A 19,472-nucleotide genomic window follows, 5' to 3' on the forward strand; every position below is an offset into this window, starting at 1 on the left:
TTAACTGCTTTATGTTTCTTTTAGCAATATTAAATGAAATGAAAACACAATACTGATAGTTAACATTAATATTTTAAAAATAATGTGCTTGCAAACATTGAATTTACAGCGTTCGTTGTCATGAACAGTAACATTTCGGACATTTGCATCTATAGCAACACTACGATTTGAACCAGAAACATCAAAATAATGAAGAAACAAGAGGTAATTAAACAATTTAACCCTAAATACGTTTCACTGATATCGTTTCTGTCCATATTTCGCTATTCCTACTGACTGCAAGTGTCACCTTCAATAATTCTCCTACGTTTCCAGTGTGTGGGCCCCGTTTGAGTATTCGTCTGTTGAAAGAAGTTAACCCAGTTAGGGATCTCGTTCACGTTTTGCGGGAGGTTCATAACAAACTGATATTGTACGGTGATGTTTGATCCTAGAATCGGTTGCTGATAATCTGATTCTGTTGAATATTACACGTTTGGGAACTTGATATACTACAGTCTGTTGCTTTTCAGTTTGAAAGTTTTTTGTTGTGGGGGTGGGGGTTGACAACATCATTACTTGGGTAGCCGGTGCTGCTCAGGTAATTGGAGTTCGTCTGTTGTTATTTGTCACTAATGCTTGAGTAGCTCTTTATAGACTGTACATTTTTGTGGCCTGAAATTTGCACGACATTCGTTGGGGGAATAATTTTGTCTCTTAACTTCTAAATTAGGTAGTTTCGGCTTCTAGTGTTTGTAAATTTCTTCCTTTCTGTAATATTTGCCTTTTCTTTCATTTTTTCATGATGCATCCAAGCTTGTTAATTCCAACGACTTGTTTCCTAAACCATTTTGGGTTTGTCGCTGAGATTGGCATAGTGTTGGGAGTAGTATAGAAAGGATCTTCACGTTGACAAAAGTCTGTTAGTCTTAGCTCAGCATACCGTTTGTTGATAGCAAGTGGATCTCTCTCTTGTTTTTGTTTTCATACATCTTAGGATTAATATCCCTGATGTCCTTGACATTGTCTCCTGTTCTTGTTTTTGTCTGCCTTTCATTGAGTTCAAGGGATTCTTACGTTTCCATGACAACTGTGTAAACAACATATTCTGAGTGTATTGTCAAACATGATTTGTTGTAATGTGCATGAACCACTTATATACTGTCTACGTCGTTTTCCAAATTCGCAACTGACTTAAGAATTTTGTAAAATGAACTATTTAATGTCTCTAACCCTTGCCCATAACTTTTGGTAATTGGTGATTTTAATATTGATTTTATGCAAGGCTGTATACGGAAATGTAATGATATTTCACAAATATATAATCTGATTCAAATGACACAGCTCCTCCCCCCCAATGGAGCCACTGACAAGTCGATACCATTTATTCGTCATATCCTGAATAAACAGTCTAGCCGTCTGTCTCAACATATTCTACTGGTGGCCACAGTTATGTCTGTGCTACAGAAAACAAGTTCCTAAAAGTCATTAAGAGAGAGAGAGAGAGAGAGAGAGAGAGAGAGAGAGAGAGAGGAGGGGGTGGGGGAGACAGAAAATACTCATTGACAGACACATAGCGTAAGAAAATATAAATATTTATTTCGATTATGTAATACGTTTCAGTACTGGTGACTGTATACAAAGTATAACTAAACAAACATGTACTGTTTCTCTTTCTTTCAAATGCAATCCAGAGTTTGCTTTATAAACATTTCGCATTGCTACTATACAGAGGTTGAATGGAATAACACAAGCTCTGTGAGAGATGAAGTAGAAAGAAAAAACCTTGTAAAAGTATCTCTTTGAGAACCTAATGAAGCAAAAGGTTGACCATATACAAGAATTAGGAAAAAAGGCATAATATTAAGTAGCAAAAAATGATTTAATTCGTCAAGCGGTGCGCTGGAAAAGTCCATACAGAACTCTTTTTTTTTTGCTGATCCACCTTGAGGGTGCTTTCGATGGACTTGATCGATAGGGTCAATTCAGAAAACGTACATGAGACGTGGGGATGGGTATCAGCATTGAGGGATCCACTGCACATGTCTTTTAGTTTGAAATCAAAATGTGGGACAAATATGAATTCTTTTAAATAAAATTATCTAAAAGACGCTATAGAATATCATATTCTTTTCATTTTTAGCACCAAAAGGAGAATGTGATAGCTGTTGGAAATGAAGAAGAAATTATGGTACAAATTTGCGGTCGCGGAGCGTATAAATTATTGAGACCCATTGAATATGTCAAGTAATTCGGATCTGCCGAAATTAGTAAGTGCATTTGGAGGAAATTTAAAATGCAAAAATGTAAGTATATTTATTGCCATTCTTACTGCCAGCTATAAAAGGCCTATATTTCTGTCGTGTCACTTGCATCTAGTCACCCCAAGTAAGTACAGGAAATGGCTTTTATAGCTACCCTTAAATTGTATCCAAAACATGTAATGAGGAAAATCGCAACGCAGCTGACGTGTGGTAGCCGATTTAGCTAGCAGAAATAAAACTTATTCGTCGTCTTGGCTTATTAGCTCTGATGCTCTTAGATTTCTAACAAAACCTTCGGTTGCATGTTTTATCTCGAATTGAGAGTTTTGACTTGCAAAATGGCAGTCTCTGATATATATGAGATTGTCCTTGGCCTTAGTTTGCTTTATATGCTATTTTTAGACACAGTGCAATATGTAGCTGCATATTATGTAAAAATACTGCACAATTTTAACAATGTGAAGCTAATGGAGAACAAGTGAGCATATCATATAAGACAATATGGTAAATGTCCTGATTATTATGTTTTAGGTATTTACAAACGCTATTTACAGTGATGATACAACGCCTAACATTATCTCGCGAAAACATGTAATACAAATGTTCAAATCAACACGATTATAGTATCATTTAACACATTAGCGTTACATACAGTCTTATTAATTGTGGCACCAAAATAAAAAATAACGCATGCAACACTAATGTCCATGAAGTGAATCAGATTAAAAAAATTAGAAATTTATATAATCCTATTAATTGTCCGAGATACCAAACTGATTTTATGCTTTTCAGAACAGCATCATTGAAAAAATCATATTGCTTTCATTTTCCATATCAATAGTGCCACTAGAAATATATATTAGTAGTACCACTAAAATATTTCATTTATATTGGAATTTGTTTTGTGAAACTCTTTTTCTTTCTTTTGCAGAAAAATAATAAGCAGTACTATATCATATAAAATTTATCCTAAAAACATATCGCTATGATCGAATTTAAACAATAACATACATGTGCAAAAGAATGACATAACTATTTTGTATGAATATCATATGTGAAATTTCACAATCTGAGTTCGAGACGAGAACACTTCGGTATTGTTTACAAAAAAAAACCCAACAACATACAAACCGAAAACTATCTAGCATGCGTAAAACTATTTGTGAATTTAACGCTCTTTAAAAGAAAAAAAAAACATCTGTTGTCAGTTCCATTCAGGAACGAGAAATGTATCTATTACAATTGTTTCTATCACTATAAAAGAGAATGAATGACATCAAACTAATAGATTAAACATCAGAGTAAATCTCTTTCTCTCTCTCCGTTCTCGTAAAAAGGGCAAATCTCTCTTTCTCTCTAATCATCTCATTATCTCTCTATTTTAGAGAGATTCAAAGCAATCAGATACGCCGTACCCTCCAGATATAATGGGTGTTAAGTATCCATTCTGTTTATCGCCTGGTAAGATGCATTGCAGATGGCGATGTTCTGGCATATATCTAGTTTCAGTGTTATCCACTTGGGAAATACTATCATATATAACTGTCTCATCTTCTTCGGTTGGTACTGGGTTTGCCTGGTGTAAGTTTTCCATGTTATGCATTCGTATTCTGACAAAGAAACGAGGGCAACATATATGGAGCAATATATATATATATATATATATATATATATATATATATATATATATATATATATATATATATATATATATATAATGTATCATAAACTATTATAAGTACTTATGATACTGTATTCACTCAATTAGGTATTGCTATATTGTTATCGCCCATACAAAACCATTAAAAATATAAATATTTATCACCTTTGAACGTCCCATTTCGGTCAGTACGCGGCCTTCACAATTCAAAATAAGCGTTCAGTTATGCAAATCAGACAAATTCAAATAATCTTTACACAGCTGGAAGCCTTTGAAAAAGAAAAAAAAAAAAAACATGCAATCTTGCCATTGCGTATGTATCATAATGTATTAGTTTCATTGCATTTGCCCCGTTCATACCGAGGAAAGTATTGCATCAAAGAGTGACTGATATTGAGAGCGTGGATTTATTTTCAGCAGATGTAGATGACCTTTGTAATCAGATCAATCTGCATAATAGTTCATGCTTCTGTACATATGGACCTTGTGCTATATGAACATATCCATGGGAAGATCTAATATTGCTTTTGTATTTGTTGTCGCCCTTTTGCATGCCATAAACAATATGTACCAAGTTATTCAAAACTTGAACAATCTAATATGAAAGTAAGGGTAGTTGCTGGCAAGTACTTACCCACCTTGCCAGAACAATACTAAAGCTGATATATATATATATATATTATGGTTGTGGCAATATATGTGCGTTAGATCGATATATAATGTTCCAATTTCATGTATCCATTTAAATAATGCAAAATATAAACATTGTCTGCAACATTAAATAGTTCTTTTTTACCGTAATGGACTGACTTGGACATTTTCGGGTTTGTTAGAAGCATATTTAAAACAAGGACGGTATAATGACACGGTTAGTTTTTAAATGCTTAAACAATAAACTCGTAAATACACTTATGTCTCGTATTTAAACTATTCTTCATAATGAAGGCAATACACTGGCGTGTTCATGACCAGATAATTTTTTATTACATACGCTAACAAGACGGGATAAGGTTTCCGTTTGATATATTATTAAAAGGCCAAGTTTCACGGGATTGTATGTGATAAATTTGAATGAAAATTTTGCCGCGTTCCCAGAGAGTGGTTTGTTGTTAGCAGTAAGTATTTGAAAACACGGAGTAGTTTACTCGTTGGTGCACGTGCAAAGTACCTACAATGTGAAGCCATATTGCCACTAGTTATATGGCTGTGTATTTGCACCACACATATATTTTAAAGAGTAAATTTTCGTTTTCGTATCACAATTGGCTAGCTTTTGGCTGAAGTTCTTCAGTATAACGACGACTTCCTGAGAAAACAAAATGGCTGCAAGGCAAAATATATTACAACGGGCTCTGTGCAATCAAATCATTCATTGATCTGGTAAAGAATAATGCATGTAACCATTACTTTTATGAGGAATCTTCAGCTATTGAGGTAGGTGAAATATGAAATTATGTTCTTTCTTGCGTATTATGTAACATAATTATTTGATATATGTGATGTTTCAGAACTGATTATAATTTTCTCAGAGTGCCAGATCTATGTCACAAAACATCATGCTAGAATATAGGGTATAGTCTGTTTAAAGTTAGTCATTATTATAACAGACGAATTGAACTGATTGTATGCAAAAAAAGGACCAGTAGTGTTCGAGTTCTTATATTTCAGTGCGATTATTCTTGTTGGACAAAGATTCGCGTTATAACGTGGTTATTATAGTAATACGCGCATACAGTAGCTCTGATATAATGATTTAATGTGTAACAAAGCCAGGTCATGTAAGCGCATGCGTCATGTATATTACTGTATTCGTATTTAACAGTGCCTCATGTATTGCAAGGCGTTGTAATTTTATTATATCTGTGTTATATGGGTAGTCCTAGAGCTATGTTACTTTATAAGTTCCATACCTTGATTCTCATTCAGCTACTCGTTGAAGTTACCTGTTCATTTTAGTTCAAAAGAGGAATGATAGCAGTTCCATATACCAGTTGTTGAAAGTGGGGCGCATTATTCTATTAAATACTTTGTTGGAGTTTATGAGCATGATTATGGTGCCAGATTCATTCATCGTATACTCACATTTTACATAAATATCTCGTTTGCGAAATTGTTTTCAATGACTTCGCTAGATCCAATCACATCCGCACGTCATCATGCTTGACCTAATACGTATGAGAAATAGCGTATTTCAATTGTTGATGCTGAATGCAAAAGGGGATATGTTTTTCCAAAACTCTCGCAAGATGCATGTTCTGCAATATATATTATTCGATTCGACCTTATATGTACTAATAAAAGTCATGGAACAGGGTATCCGTATGAACCTTAAACCTTTTCATCCTATCTTATCTATTCTGTGCAGGGTGCAAAACCCAGTGTTATCTTTTATCTTACCTCCGCTTCTTTCGGATAAAATAGATATTCAAGAGTACACTGATAACAAGTAGACTCGTAGGGACGCCACTAGCAGCAACGAGAACGGTAAAGTCTACAGTCGATTCTGCAAAAGAAAATATATAACCTCTATAAGACGAAACCAAAACAACATGTAGACAAACACCTGAATTCTGGGCACCATATATGTGGTACTAGATCTGGTAGATGAGGTTTGATCAGACTGGTATAGAGACATCTACTACAATTAAAAAGCCGTGTCTTAAAATCCTGGTATTTACAGAGTATAGATGTGGTCTAATAGGTTTGGCAACTATGGATAATGTGCCTTGTGCATATAATTCCTTTGTGGAAACGTAGCTCCAAACTGACAAGTAAGTGAATTCTGTTAAAGTCCCTGAACACTAAACTGCAATGACAACTAATATGGTGCATCCAGGATAGCAATAGCTTTTACTAAATTAACGCTTGTTTTTTTTCCGTCTGATAATTGCTAATTCATTGATCGATGAAGACGCTTTAGTCATATTAAGAATATCGATATTTTGCGCATATTCTGCATTATCCTCTGGGACTCTTTATCAACCCAAGATCCACTTCATATTAGGTAGTATGGTCATTATTTAGTTAGGAAGAAAATAATTGCTTTGGGCAGTACGATTAACACTCCTGTGAGGAGAAAACAGAACAAGCTTTGCCAGATCAATATGTTAGAGAGGTATTTTTTATATAGAAGAAGACCTATAAATCAGTCAATCAGTTTATTTGTACCTCTCCAACACGGTACGAATTTAACAATGTTGTATAATCGGAATCGGATTGCAGTTACTTCGGGGTAACCAATATTGTAATTTCGGAAATACGTCAAACTCCGAAACAGAAACATTTGCTTTTGCTGCCACACGAGAATAATGAATTAAAACAGTTAAAAAGTGAATATGAACACTTGTTTCTAGATGTTCTAACACGAACAAATACAATCTAACATGACGCTGAAATTGGTTTTCATCTATCGTTGTAGATTATGACACCATAAATGTAAGAGTCACAATTAGCTAGTCCATAACTTATAATGTTTATTAAACGTTGGAAAGTACCAGGCGATCCTTTCATTCCAGCTGGCATCACTTTATATTGATAATGTCCTTCGGGAGTTACGAATGCCGAAATTTCCTCTGCTCTTTTAGTAAGTTTGATTTTCCAGAATCCTTTCAAAAGGACAAATTTGGTGACATATTTTGTATTTCCAATTCTGTTAAGGCAATCATCTTTTCTGGGTAATACAAATTAAAGTGTCAAATTGACACTAATAAGTTCAACGCAATCAGTACAGATACAGAAAATATTATCTCGTTTCGACAATATAATACAGGGTGAACTGCAGCTACGTATACTTGGTTCGATGAAGTAATTCTCTGACAAATAATGAACTTCTTTCTTCAAACTATCTAGTTTGACAGGAATCATTATGTAAGTATATTGTTTCACAGATTTAGAAACCATAATTTGATCGTCATGGTAGAATCTATTTGTTCGTGTTGGCCATCTGAAAAAAATTCCTCGTATTTTCTTTATAGTTGTTTTCATTCGTTCTCCTCTGCTGTCAGCAGATGCGAAAAGTTGTTCCAGATTGTCCAATAGTTTCGAATTTTGTCGTTTCGTCACATGAAAGTCACTAAAGTACGATGTCACGTTTTCGCTTAAATATTCAGTGTGTATAACAAGTACAAGAAGTTAAGTGAAAAAAGTTCAGGCCTATATCTGTCAAACTAAGCTTTCAACATATTTATATGGCAAAGTTGTTTCTGTTTGCTTCTCCAAGGAAGATGTATAGTGTCATTTATGCCACTCACTTTCTTTTCAATGGTATAACAACCTAAATACTCTGCTTGAAGTGGATTATAAGGCATGAATAACATAGCCAAATTTGTAATACCCGGCTAAAAACTCCTATCATGTTTGCTTGTCTGCCCTACCTTAATTTCGTTATTGACTGAAGAGATTAAAGATTAGATCTTCCTACATCACACGCCCATGACAATCTGTATTTGAAATAAAAAACTTTGTCCAGAAGATTAAGTTTTGTATCTTCAGTTGAATGAATGTTTTTTTAATAGCATCAAGGGTCCACGGATTGTATTTCCAAATGACTAAACCCTAAATAATCTTTAACTAATTCCCTCAAAGTAAACAACAACAAATCAATAAACTCATCTAGCTCTTTTCCAGTATCAAAGCAATATCAACTAATCGTAATCTTTACACAACACCTTGACCTTCTTGGTGGTACGTAATAGAAAAATATGTACACTGTTTGAAGCCTAACTTGTGCATAACGTTCTGGAAAATTCCAGACATAAAATTAGACCATTGTTTAGATTGTCCCAAAAGTGTAAGAAACGTTACCAACTCTTTTACTATTGTCTTTACTTTTACAATCCTTAAAGGTATAGATTCTGGAAATCGTGTGGATGCACACATAACCTTCAAGAAGTGTTGGTTGCCTAAGTTGGTCTTAAGTAATGAGCCGGCACGATCTTCCAATGCCGGACTAGGTTGCAGATGAGCCTAGGGTGTCTTTTAATTGGGTTTTCCTACCATTTGACAAGTATGACAAGACCAACAGTAAATATAAGTATTCCTTTTAATTCCTGGTCAATGCAATGATTTGAGATCTTGTGATAATTGTTTTGCTGGCTTCTGAATTATCAGACAATGGAGTTTCAGGGGATCAACTACGAATTTCGTGCAGATGTGAGTTAGGAAAAACAATTTGATATCTTACATCATACTCACTACCAGCGGAAACCTCGAATGGTATCCATTTCCTCATAAGGCTTACGTTTTCTATAAACTAACAAGTTGGTACACGTGTGACTTCAGTTTCGCTAATAGCCCTCATAGCCCAACATGAGATCTTAGGATATTGCTCTATGAGACACGAGACGATTGTCTTGTATCACCCTGATTAGAAGACAAAGCGTAAGTAAAATGCTATATATGTGATTAATACATCTTCATTAATCCATACTTGTATAAAAAGTCATCTTTCACAGACTTATCCATGAACGTGTCAGCTAAAGGAAAAACATACTTATCAACATCGTTATCAACAGGTTTCTTTGCCATATCTCTCGTACATGTACAAGCTGGATATAAACTAGGGAATTCTACTTCAATAGGAATAAGTCTTAGATCCAAAGAAGGCTTCACGTAGAATAACCACTACCACATCCAAAGCTAGTAAATAACTAATAGCAAATGAACACCTCAATGGACGAAGAAGTTACTGCTCCTATGGTCACTGGTTGTGAAACTATATCTGATAAAACGTAACACATAGGAGAGGAATATTGACCAATCCTCACTTTACTCCCTGTATAGGAACACTTTTGCTAGAATAAGAAGTCTGAGAAAAAAGAAAAAGTAAGTGATATTTAAAGTCTCTGATAAGTTCATGTGTCATTTAATATCATAATAGGACTAAATTCTCCATAATCACCAACAAGCAATACAGGACTTTCCGATATGAATGGTCTATACTTATCTATAATAAATTCAGACATGGGTTCATTAGACCTATGAAACGTATTTCTTTCAGTACACGACCGTGACCTTGACGTCTTGAAAATTAGATCACTTGGAACAGCTCTGTTTTTATCATGTTGTCTAAATGTCAACCTTTATTAATCAGAACTAACATGTCTTGTTTTCTTGCAATAAGTGAACGTGGGATGAGATAAGGAGTTTTCATCAGTGTTATCAGAATTTTGATCCTAGTAGTTATACTAGTTTGAGACTTTGAAGTACTAGCATGAGGCTGAAATGTTTATTTGTTTTCAAACAAAAATAATACTTGCTGAGAGGAATGTTTAGTCACAAATTAAACAGTGTGAATTAAAGGAAACTAATCAGCTCTACTAGCTGCATTCTCTAGAGTTTCTATTCTTTAATGACCAAGGTAGGTTCTGACTATTGCCACAGTTGTTGAACTCTGTAATAAATATAAATTGTTTGAAGCTGTCATAATGTTTATCAACCTTCTTTGATGTGCACCATCTTTTGAAAATTTCGTCGCTTTGCATTGCAAATTCAACACTTGTCTGAATAGTTCCATTTCGATATTTTCCCCCAAACCTCTGATGATATGCTTCACGCACCAACTCATAATTCCTCAAGATATATTCATAGACCACATCATAATCACCAATTTGTTCTGATGAGAGGGAAGTGTAGTACAGTTATAAATACAAAGTACAATTCTCTCTCGGTCATTTCAAATTTTGAGCAGTGTTCTCAAACCGAAGAAAACATTTATCTACCTCCTTTACCAATATAACATACTTGGCCGGATGAAGGCTTCAACTTCGTATAAATGGGGAAGAGTCTACATTACTTCCCTGATATAATTCATTTAATTCAAATTGCATTTGCCTCTCTTCCTTCTGCATTTGCTTGCATTCGCATTTCTTTCACATCGCTTTCTTGTTGCATTTGTTTTTGCATCTCCCTCTTCCTTGTTTCTGTGAATTTGTGTTTTCATTTGCATTGCCTCTTTATCTTTCTGCATTTGCAATGCCACCGGTTTATTAATTCAACCTACCCATGGTTTCTTAACTGCAATTCCCTGAATTTACTGTCCGAATTGGATGGAGACTTCATTATCAAACCCAAAACACTTTTGTCAAGAATACCATTGTTCATGAAATCATCTATCAAAATAGTATTGCTTTATGCCTTCGTTAAAGAATACGTCGCTTCAAAACATCATAATGCCTAGTAACTTCAAGTAACTCGTCCTTTCCCAGAGACTTTAACCTCTCCTGGGTAGGGTATGTAACAAAGTGTAATTTTTTAAACGTCATGAAGAAAGCATATTATGCTCATTATACATTTCCCATATTAGGGAGATTAAAATACCAGAGACTATGAAATATCAAATAAAAGTTAAATTTTAATTTCAAAATCATTTGTAATATATCTGAATATAAAGGTTTCTGAAAACCTAAAATCTCGAAAGATATGAAAACGTCAAAAATATTAATATGACATTCAAATAACTGAAGTTTAAAAACAAATTCAAATCCCTGATGAACATGCAATTTATTTTGCTACAACTCTATTGTCTTAAATTAAGTAATAAGAAGGAGCGAAACCAGGAAATTTTGCTTAATTTAAATTATTAATTTTGCTTCTCTAAAGTACAAAGTGAAAGAATTTAAAATAACTTACACTACTGTTAATAAATTATAAAATATCGTTACAATTATATCAATTCCAATAGGTCCGAGTAATTCGAATAAGTTTCAAAGGTATTCCAAAGAATGTTACTACGGTACTGACATGTCAACCGTATACGTGCCAACAGTGCACATTAAATTTCTGACAGAATCGCAACATGTATCTAAATGAATTCATGGCAATTCCATTACTGGTAATAATCCAAATGTGTTTGAATTTACAGTAATTCCTTACTTCTATTAATTGACATGTACGATAAATGAAGGTTAAAGTGCTATCGTTCCAACGAATATTTAAAATTAAATTAGTAAACCAACCCTTTAACTGTAAATCTTCCAAAATCAATAATACTGTTAAAAACGAATAATGTTTCGTCAATTATGTAGTAAGAAAGTATGCAGTAGAAAACACTGCCATTGTAGGTGTCACAGAATAAGGCAAGATATAACTTGGTTTTGCCATAGAACGATTATTCAATTTTCCGTTGTACATGCTTACAACGTTTCCTAGGTTGAATAATTGTTTTACCAGGTAAGCGACTGTACAAGCATTTATCTCGTCGAAAATTACTTGCGACGAGAGACAGCAATAGCACGGTATGCACGAGTATTTTACCCTGACCATTACTCACTCTCCTATGGATTTAAGGTAGAATGAGTAATTCTTTGTATTTCAAAATTCTCTGTGGATAGGCAAATCAGATGATTCACACTACCTAATCAGGACTGAGGTCAGGTCTATTCATATCACGTGATCTTTACCAGTACTATTAACTGCATTCACACTTGAAACGTATGCATGTAACAACGCACATACCAACATACATGACTCATCTTTAAAGAGCAGACTGCGACCAAAGGTTCTCGACATTAAAAATGTCATTGGCTAAATGACTCTGAAGAAGGTATTAATATGAAAATGATGCACATAATATATACATACATACCCACCCCATAGAAAAATAAATATTTATGTCATTAACTTTCTTTAGCATATCAATCAAACAAATATATAATTAATACTCAGAAGAATATATGTATAGGCATACTAAAGGAAATCCAATTCAAGTCGATATACAAATTCCATTCACCAAGACACCATATAAGACAGATGTAAGGGGTGATGAAGCTTGTATAATATATGTGACCATACTCATAATATTGTTCCTATGATCAGTTACCACTCTATAAATGCTTTCTAGATTTAGCTTCTTGCGGTTAAGCACGAAATAAGTAGCCCTATCGGCTTTAATAGCGAGAAGTAGATAATAATGACTGAGACTTCAGGTTATTTTTTCCGCATAAGAATCAATCTTAATTTGCTTCTCCAAATTAAGACTGATTCTTATGTTATAGCAGAAGAGGAAATGTAAGCATCTAAACGAACCTAACCATATACAAATTAACTTGTTCGACCACAGTTGAACTTTTCCCTCGATCTTGTATACTGAATACTTGGCGATGACCGTGGTATGATTTATTGTATGCAACGCCAACTTTGTTTCATTGGAAGGGAAATAAAAGCAAGACACTTAGATATCTTTGTTAGATATTGTCTATGGAATATGTTTGTCAAAAAGTTCGTTTTGTTTTACTTCATGTAGCTGCATTAATCGTTTTGCTATAAAATTAATAAAGTGGTAAAAAGAAATAGAATATATTTTTACCATAGCATACATGAGGCTCAATTACTGGCTCACTGTAACCAGTCCATTGTCCTGATCCAGTAGTGGCAACAACTCGAAAGCTGAAACAAGATCCAGGCAGGTCTGTGGTAGTAAAATTGTAAACTGATGTTTGTTCATTCCGCAAAAATGTCCCCTTCTCCGTATATGTGCTGCCACTAGTATCAGACACAGCCATTATTTCGTACCCATTGGCCTGTCCATGAACGATAACAATTCTTAACTTGATGTTCTGTGTGCCAGTTGGAACGATTGTAACACTTGGGATAGATGGAGCTGGAAAAATAAGACGATTTTCGGCATAAAGTGTATCGTTGTTGTTCTTTCATTGATTTTTACATAAATACGAAATGCTGCTTTTTATTATACATATTAGGATTGCCTATTCATTGTTTATGTTTTGCTCTTGTTCATCGAGCTTTCTTGCATGTTATTGGCTCGTGACATGTCATGGCCAGATGCATAATGCGTTAGAGATTCAAGAACATATAAACTTTTAATATGTTTGTGTGATTGTATATTAATAATGTATCTCGATAAGTTTAAGAAGAAAAAAAAATGAGGACTGAAATGAAACCTAATAAAACGGCTGAAAGACAAAAGCTCTTGCGCATAGTGCGTTAAAACATTATTTAAATAAAGAAAATAAATCGTTCCGTAAATATTCAAACATCATTTGACCGCACTAAGGGTGAAACGATACGAACGATATGTTGCGTGTCATTGCGATATACGATATAGAGCCTACACACCAAACATTATCGATACACTTATCACCTTGATGATTTTATTAACTTTATAAGGTCTCTCAGTAGTGGAGTGGTGCCTCATATATGTGTTGTTATATTGGTTATATTTCTGGGCAAGGTAAGTACATTTATCAGCTCAAATGGATACATTCCAAACTTGTTCACAATGTACTATTTAAAGTAGTTACTGATAATGTACTAGCAACTTTTACACAATATCGACACTGTCAATGCTTACTGTGTGCCACTCGGTGCATAAGCTATATGTCTGATTCGTGGTTAGTGCTTTCTTAAACAAGCTCTATTCACTAATCAGATTTGAATGTAACAATTTGACACCCATACGTGTGGCCCCTATATTCGGCAATGGTAGAGAAATTGCAAATCATCAGAAAACTTTCGAGTACAGTGGCTATTAAATGGTCAGTTCAGAACTCAAAAAATTTAGGGGAACAACTCTGAAATGCCTAGGGGGATTAGCCGATCAGCATGGATGTGGCGGTATGTGTGCATATTTCATGTTTTGCCAGTTAGTTTCCTGGTGTTTGTTAATTTATAGAGGGCGCGTGGGTGTTGCCTTGATTTGTTTTTATTACTGTGCTAGCAAAATTGTAAACTGATGTTGTTTCATTCGGTAGGAATGTCCTCTTCTGTGTATATGTGATGTCACCAGTAATATACACAGCCCTTATTTCATAGCCTTTAGCCCGTCCATCAACGATTGCAATTATTAATTTGATGCTCTGTGTGTCAGTTGAAACGAACGTAACACTGGGTTTGGATGGATTTGGAATGATATAATATTTTGGCTACACAGTGCATTGTAATAGGTGGTTCATTTCAAGAAATATGAAATACACTGCTATTTGTTACAGATATTAGGATTCCAAAGTATTTGTAATGTTTGTGCCTCTGCTCGTCTACGTTTTAAAGATTTAATTTGCTCACAGCATGTGTTAGAAATTTAAGTAATTATAAATTATTTATATCATTCGTGGTTGTAAATGAATAGTTTAATTGTAACATCATAATCTGAAGATTGAAAGACAAACGCTTGCGCATAAAGTGTGAGATATTCATTATTTAATACAACAAACTATTTTGTCCCGTAAATATTCATGCATTAATTAACGGTAGTCTCACACTCTGTCCTACTGGTGAAACGGTGCACTTCTTTTGAGTGTCGATACGATTTACGATACACCGACTATAATCGTTTACATTATCGATAGACCTATTAGATTGGTGTTTCTTCAGCTTTAGAAAGTTTTTAGGACGGTTCGATTATATATGTGTTGTGATATTGGTTGCATTTCTGGTATGCAGATTACAGATTGCCATATTGGTTGCATTGCTTGTATGCAGATTACAGATTGTCATATTGGTCGGTTTGCTTGTATGCAGATTACAGATTGTCATATTGGTTGTATTGCTAGTATGCAGATAATACTTATCATCTGTTCATATGTCTTTGTCATCCGTAGCAAGACGAATTAAATAGTTCTAATCAGACTAAGTTCTAGAAGTCAGTTAATTTTATTCAAACTATTAGGCAATGTGATCCTACACAATGTAGATCTGGTGCATGATTCATCCTGGTCACCCGGTTCTTTGTCTTCTACTGGACGAACACATTTTAAACATTGTATTCGAAATATGATGTCTATTTTGGAAGGCGTTTCCATGTTATCATCAAAACAGACGAAGCATGCAGCTTTCTCTATGCAGGAAACTCTTATTTAGAACAGATACGAGTGGTGAGCGGTGAAACAAACGATTAAATACTTTACGTTGTACTGCCTGCAGATGCAAAAACAACTGCATTGGATACACAGTCGTATTTGTGAATGGAAAAGAAATTATTGACGACAACCATTCTCTTTTCACAAATTAACAACTTGTCTGTAACCCACGTGGTTTTCAATTTGTTCCTTTGGCGATTATGTGCTAGATTTATTGTTATCACGTGCACACGTTCAATAGACATACCAGCAAAAAAAGAGACAATCCAAACTTGTTCCCCATGTGCGATTTAAGTACTTAACAGTCATTTAATAGCCATTTTTATGCAAAGTTTACACTGATTTTTAATGCCAATAAATCTGATGTGTTAAATGGTGGAAAGGTTACAGTTCTGATTGGTAGTTAGTGTTTTACTCTAGACTTGAGCAAGGAATAACAGTCAGTCAGAACCTAATTTAACTGCCTGACCCACTATAAGTGTAACCCCCACATTACATCCAAGTAGACGAACTGAAAAGCAAATGCCAATCTTCGAGGAAAGGTTTTATTAAATGATAGGAAAAGAACTTAAATTATATATGTGGAACCAATTTGGAATCTGTGACGGGGTTTGGTGCGAATAGTGCAGACTTCAACCTAAAAACTTATTTAAACTTAATCATCTGTCGTTGCCTGCAAGAAAATTGCATTTCATGTAAAAGCTATTATTGCCAGGCTTAGAATCCCTGTCAAATCTCGAAATTATGAACGTCCGAGAAATGCGCTGGCAACATTTACAATGTGGTATAGTACGAATGTCCGAAATCGGTTAAACACTAACAATTTGAACGTGAGTTGTATGATTTTACTCTTTTGCAGGATGCAACAGCCTTTTTGGCAAACAATCAGTGGTTGATATCGTCAGACAAAATAAGCACTATCGTTAAAATATTGATAACAATTACGTGTATTCTTGAGTGAAAGGGCCTGTAAAATCATTGACATTGTATATAATAGATATATCTCATTCGAAAATACGCTGATTTTCCAAAGTCCTGTTTTATTTAAATAAGTAATTAATAATGCATTTATACGTGCACAGTCAGTACGAGACATTTTAAAGTTCCTTCTAAGTTATCTAGGAGTCAACTTCATAAACATATTTTCCTTTTTTCTCATCATGAAACGTATGTACAATATTGTAATGATAAAACTAGGAAACAGGGGTTGCCAATTTTGTTAGAGCTTTGGCTACTCCATAACATATTACCAACCTATCGCAATTAACAAAATACTAACCAGTATTGTATTCTAAAGGAAATGCAAATGCTGGTATCTCGACCTGTTCCATACAGTATAGCTCCATATCGGACAGATGTATTGGGATGATATAGCTTGTGATAGCCACTTGTAATATTTGTGACCAGAATCGTATAATTTCCCCAAATATCAGTGTTTACTTTATAACTGCATTCTAGATTTAGCCTTTTGTGATCAAGCATCAACTTGTTCGCCACATCGGTTTTAACAGTAACATGCCCAGACCTCTGATGATATGCCTCATGTACCATTTCATAATTCTTCAAGATATATACATTGACCATATCATAATCACCAATCTGATCTGATGAGAGGAAAGTATAGACTTCTGTAACTTTGCCAGTAAGTACAGTTATAAATGCAAAGTACAATTCTATCTCGGTCATTAAAAATTTTTGAGCAATGTTCTCAAACCTAAGAAAATATTGATCTACCCCCTTTTCGTGAAAACGGGGTACTAATATAACATGCTTGGCATGATGAAAGCTTCAACTTCTGTATACACGGGGAAGAGTGTACTTTACTTCCGAGCTTTAATTCATTTAATTTAAATTTGCCTCTCTTCCTTCTGCATTTGCTTGCATTCGCATTTCTTTCTCATCTTTTTGTTATTTTTGCATTTGCTTTTGTATCTCCGTCTTCCTTGTCTCTTTGAATTTGTTTTTTTTTAATTTGCATTTCCTCTTTATCTTTCTGCATTTGCATTGCGACCTGCTGAATCGGAAGCTTTCTTAATTCAACCTACCCATTGTTTCTTAACTGCAATTCCATGAATCTACTATCCGAATTGGATGGAGACTTCATTATCAAACCTAAAACAATTTTGTCAAGAATACCATTGTTCATGAGATAATCTATCAAAACAGTATTCCTTTATGCCTTCGTTAAAGAACCCGTCGCTTCAAAAGATCATAATGCCTGTCAAGTTCAAGGAACTAATCCTTTCTCAAAGACTTTAACATCTCCTGGATAGGATATGTAACAATGTTCTCAATTTTTAACGTCATGGCTAAAGCATGTTTGGCTCATTATAAATTTCCCATGCAAGGGAGATAAAATACCGAAGTCTATGAAATATCAAACAAAAGTTAAATTTTAATTTGAAAATCTTTTATAATATCTCTGAATCTAAAAATTTCTGAAAACCTGAAATCTCTAAAATATTAAAATCTCAAAAATATTAATATCACATTCAAATATCTGATGTTTAAAAACAAATTCAAATCCCTGATGAGCATGCAATTTATTTTGCTACAACTCTACTATCTTAAATTAAGTAACAAGAAAGAGCGAAACCAGCAAATTTTGCTAAATTAAAAATATTAATTTTGTTTCTCTAAAATACAAAGTGAAAGAATTTAAAATAACTTACACTACAGTTAATAAATTATAAAATATCCTTAAATTTCTGTCACTTCCAATAGGTCCGAGTAATCCGAATATGTTCTAAAGGTGTTCCGAAGGATGTGACTACGATACTGACATGTCAACCGTATACGTGCCAACAGTGCACATTAAATTTCTGACAGAACCACAACATGTATTTAAATGAATTCATGGCAATTCCATTACTGGTATTAATCCAAATATCTTTGAATTTACAGTAATTCCTTACTTCTATTAATTGACATGTACGATAAATGAAGGTTAAAGTACTATCATTCCAACGAATATTTAAAATTAAATTAATAAACCAACCCTTTAACTGTAATTCTTTCAAAACCAAGAATACTATTAGAAACGAATAATTCTTCGTCAATTATGTAGTAAGAACGTATGCAGTAGAAAACACTGCAATTGTAGTCTTCGAATGAATAATTCTTGGTATTTCAAAATACTCTGTATGTAGACAAATCAGATGATTTACACTACCTAATCAGGAAAGAGGTCAAGACCCATTTTCGGGAACAGTTACAACGTCTATTTACATCCCGTAAGATTTCCTTGCATCATTAACTGTATTCAGACTTGAAAATTATGCATGTAACAATACGTAACTCATCTTCAAAAAGCAGACTGCGACCAAATGTTCTCAACATTAAAATTGTCATTAGATAAATGACACTTAACAAGATATTACAATGAAAATTATAAACATAATATAAGCATACATACCACATCCCCTTATACAGAACAGGAAAGATTTATGTCATCAAACTTTCTTTAGCATGTCAATCATACAGATATATAATAATAATAATAATAATAATAATAATAATGAGGACTTTGTATAGCGCCTAATCTTTAGAAGCTCTAAGCGCTTTACAACATTAGACAACACTTATAAGATAAAAACCATATAGAATGATAAGATTACAAACACAAACACCATGAAATTAGAAAATAAAACATGCGGAGAATATTCAGGGTAGGAAACATTATTAGGTCTTTAAATTGTTTCTTGCAGTCGAAATAAGTGAGTTTTGAGAACACTCTTGAATGTGATCACTGTGTCT

General features: G+C 34.0%; 1 protein-coding gene across 2 annotated transcripts in view; it reads right to left on the reverse strand.

The window, feature by feature from the left end:
• Window positions 1-1,668: 1,668 nt before the first annotated feature.
• The window catches only part of LOC149792822 (uncharacterized), a 37,232-nt gene continuing 19,428 nt past the window's right edge, over window positions 1,669-19,472 (reverse strand). The window contains exons 5-7 of one of the 2 annotated variants that reach the window (XM_089971289.1): window positions 13,208-13,501; window positions 6,301-6,406; window positions 1,669-3,853 (exon numbers count right to left, since the gene is read on the reverse strand). In XM_089971289.1, coding sequence (XP_089827415.1) covers window positions 3,625-3,853; window positions 6,301-6,406; window positions 13,208-13,501 — 629 coding nt within the window. In that variant the 3' untranslated portion in view covers window positions 1,669-3,624. Of the gene's footprint in view, window positions 3,854-5,985; window positions 6,069-6,300; window positions 6,407-13,207; window positions 13,502-19,472 lie in introns of both variants that reach the window. The other variant, XR_016423588.1, reaches the window with a different exon arrangement.

Source organism: Sinohyriopsis cumingii, chromosome 9 (assembly GCF_028554795.1).
Source record: "Sinohyriopsis cumingii isolate HCF-2022 chromosome 9, ASM2855479v2, whole genome shotgun sequence".
Classification (NCBI taxonomy): Eukaryota; Metazoa; Mollusca; class Bivalvia; order Unionida; family Unionidae; genus Sinohyriopsis; species Sinohyriopsis cumingii.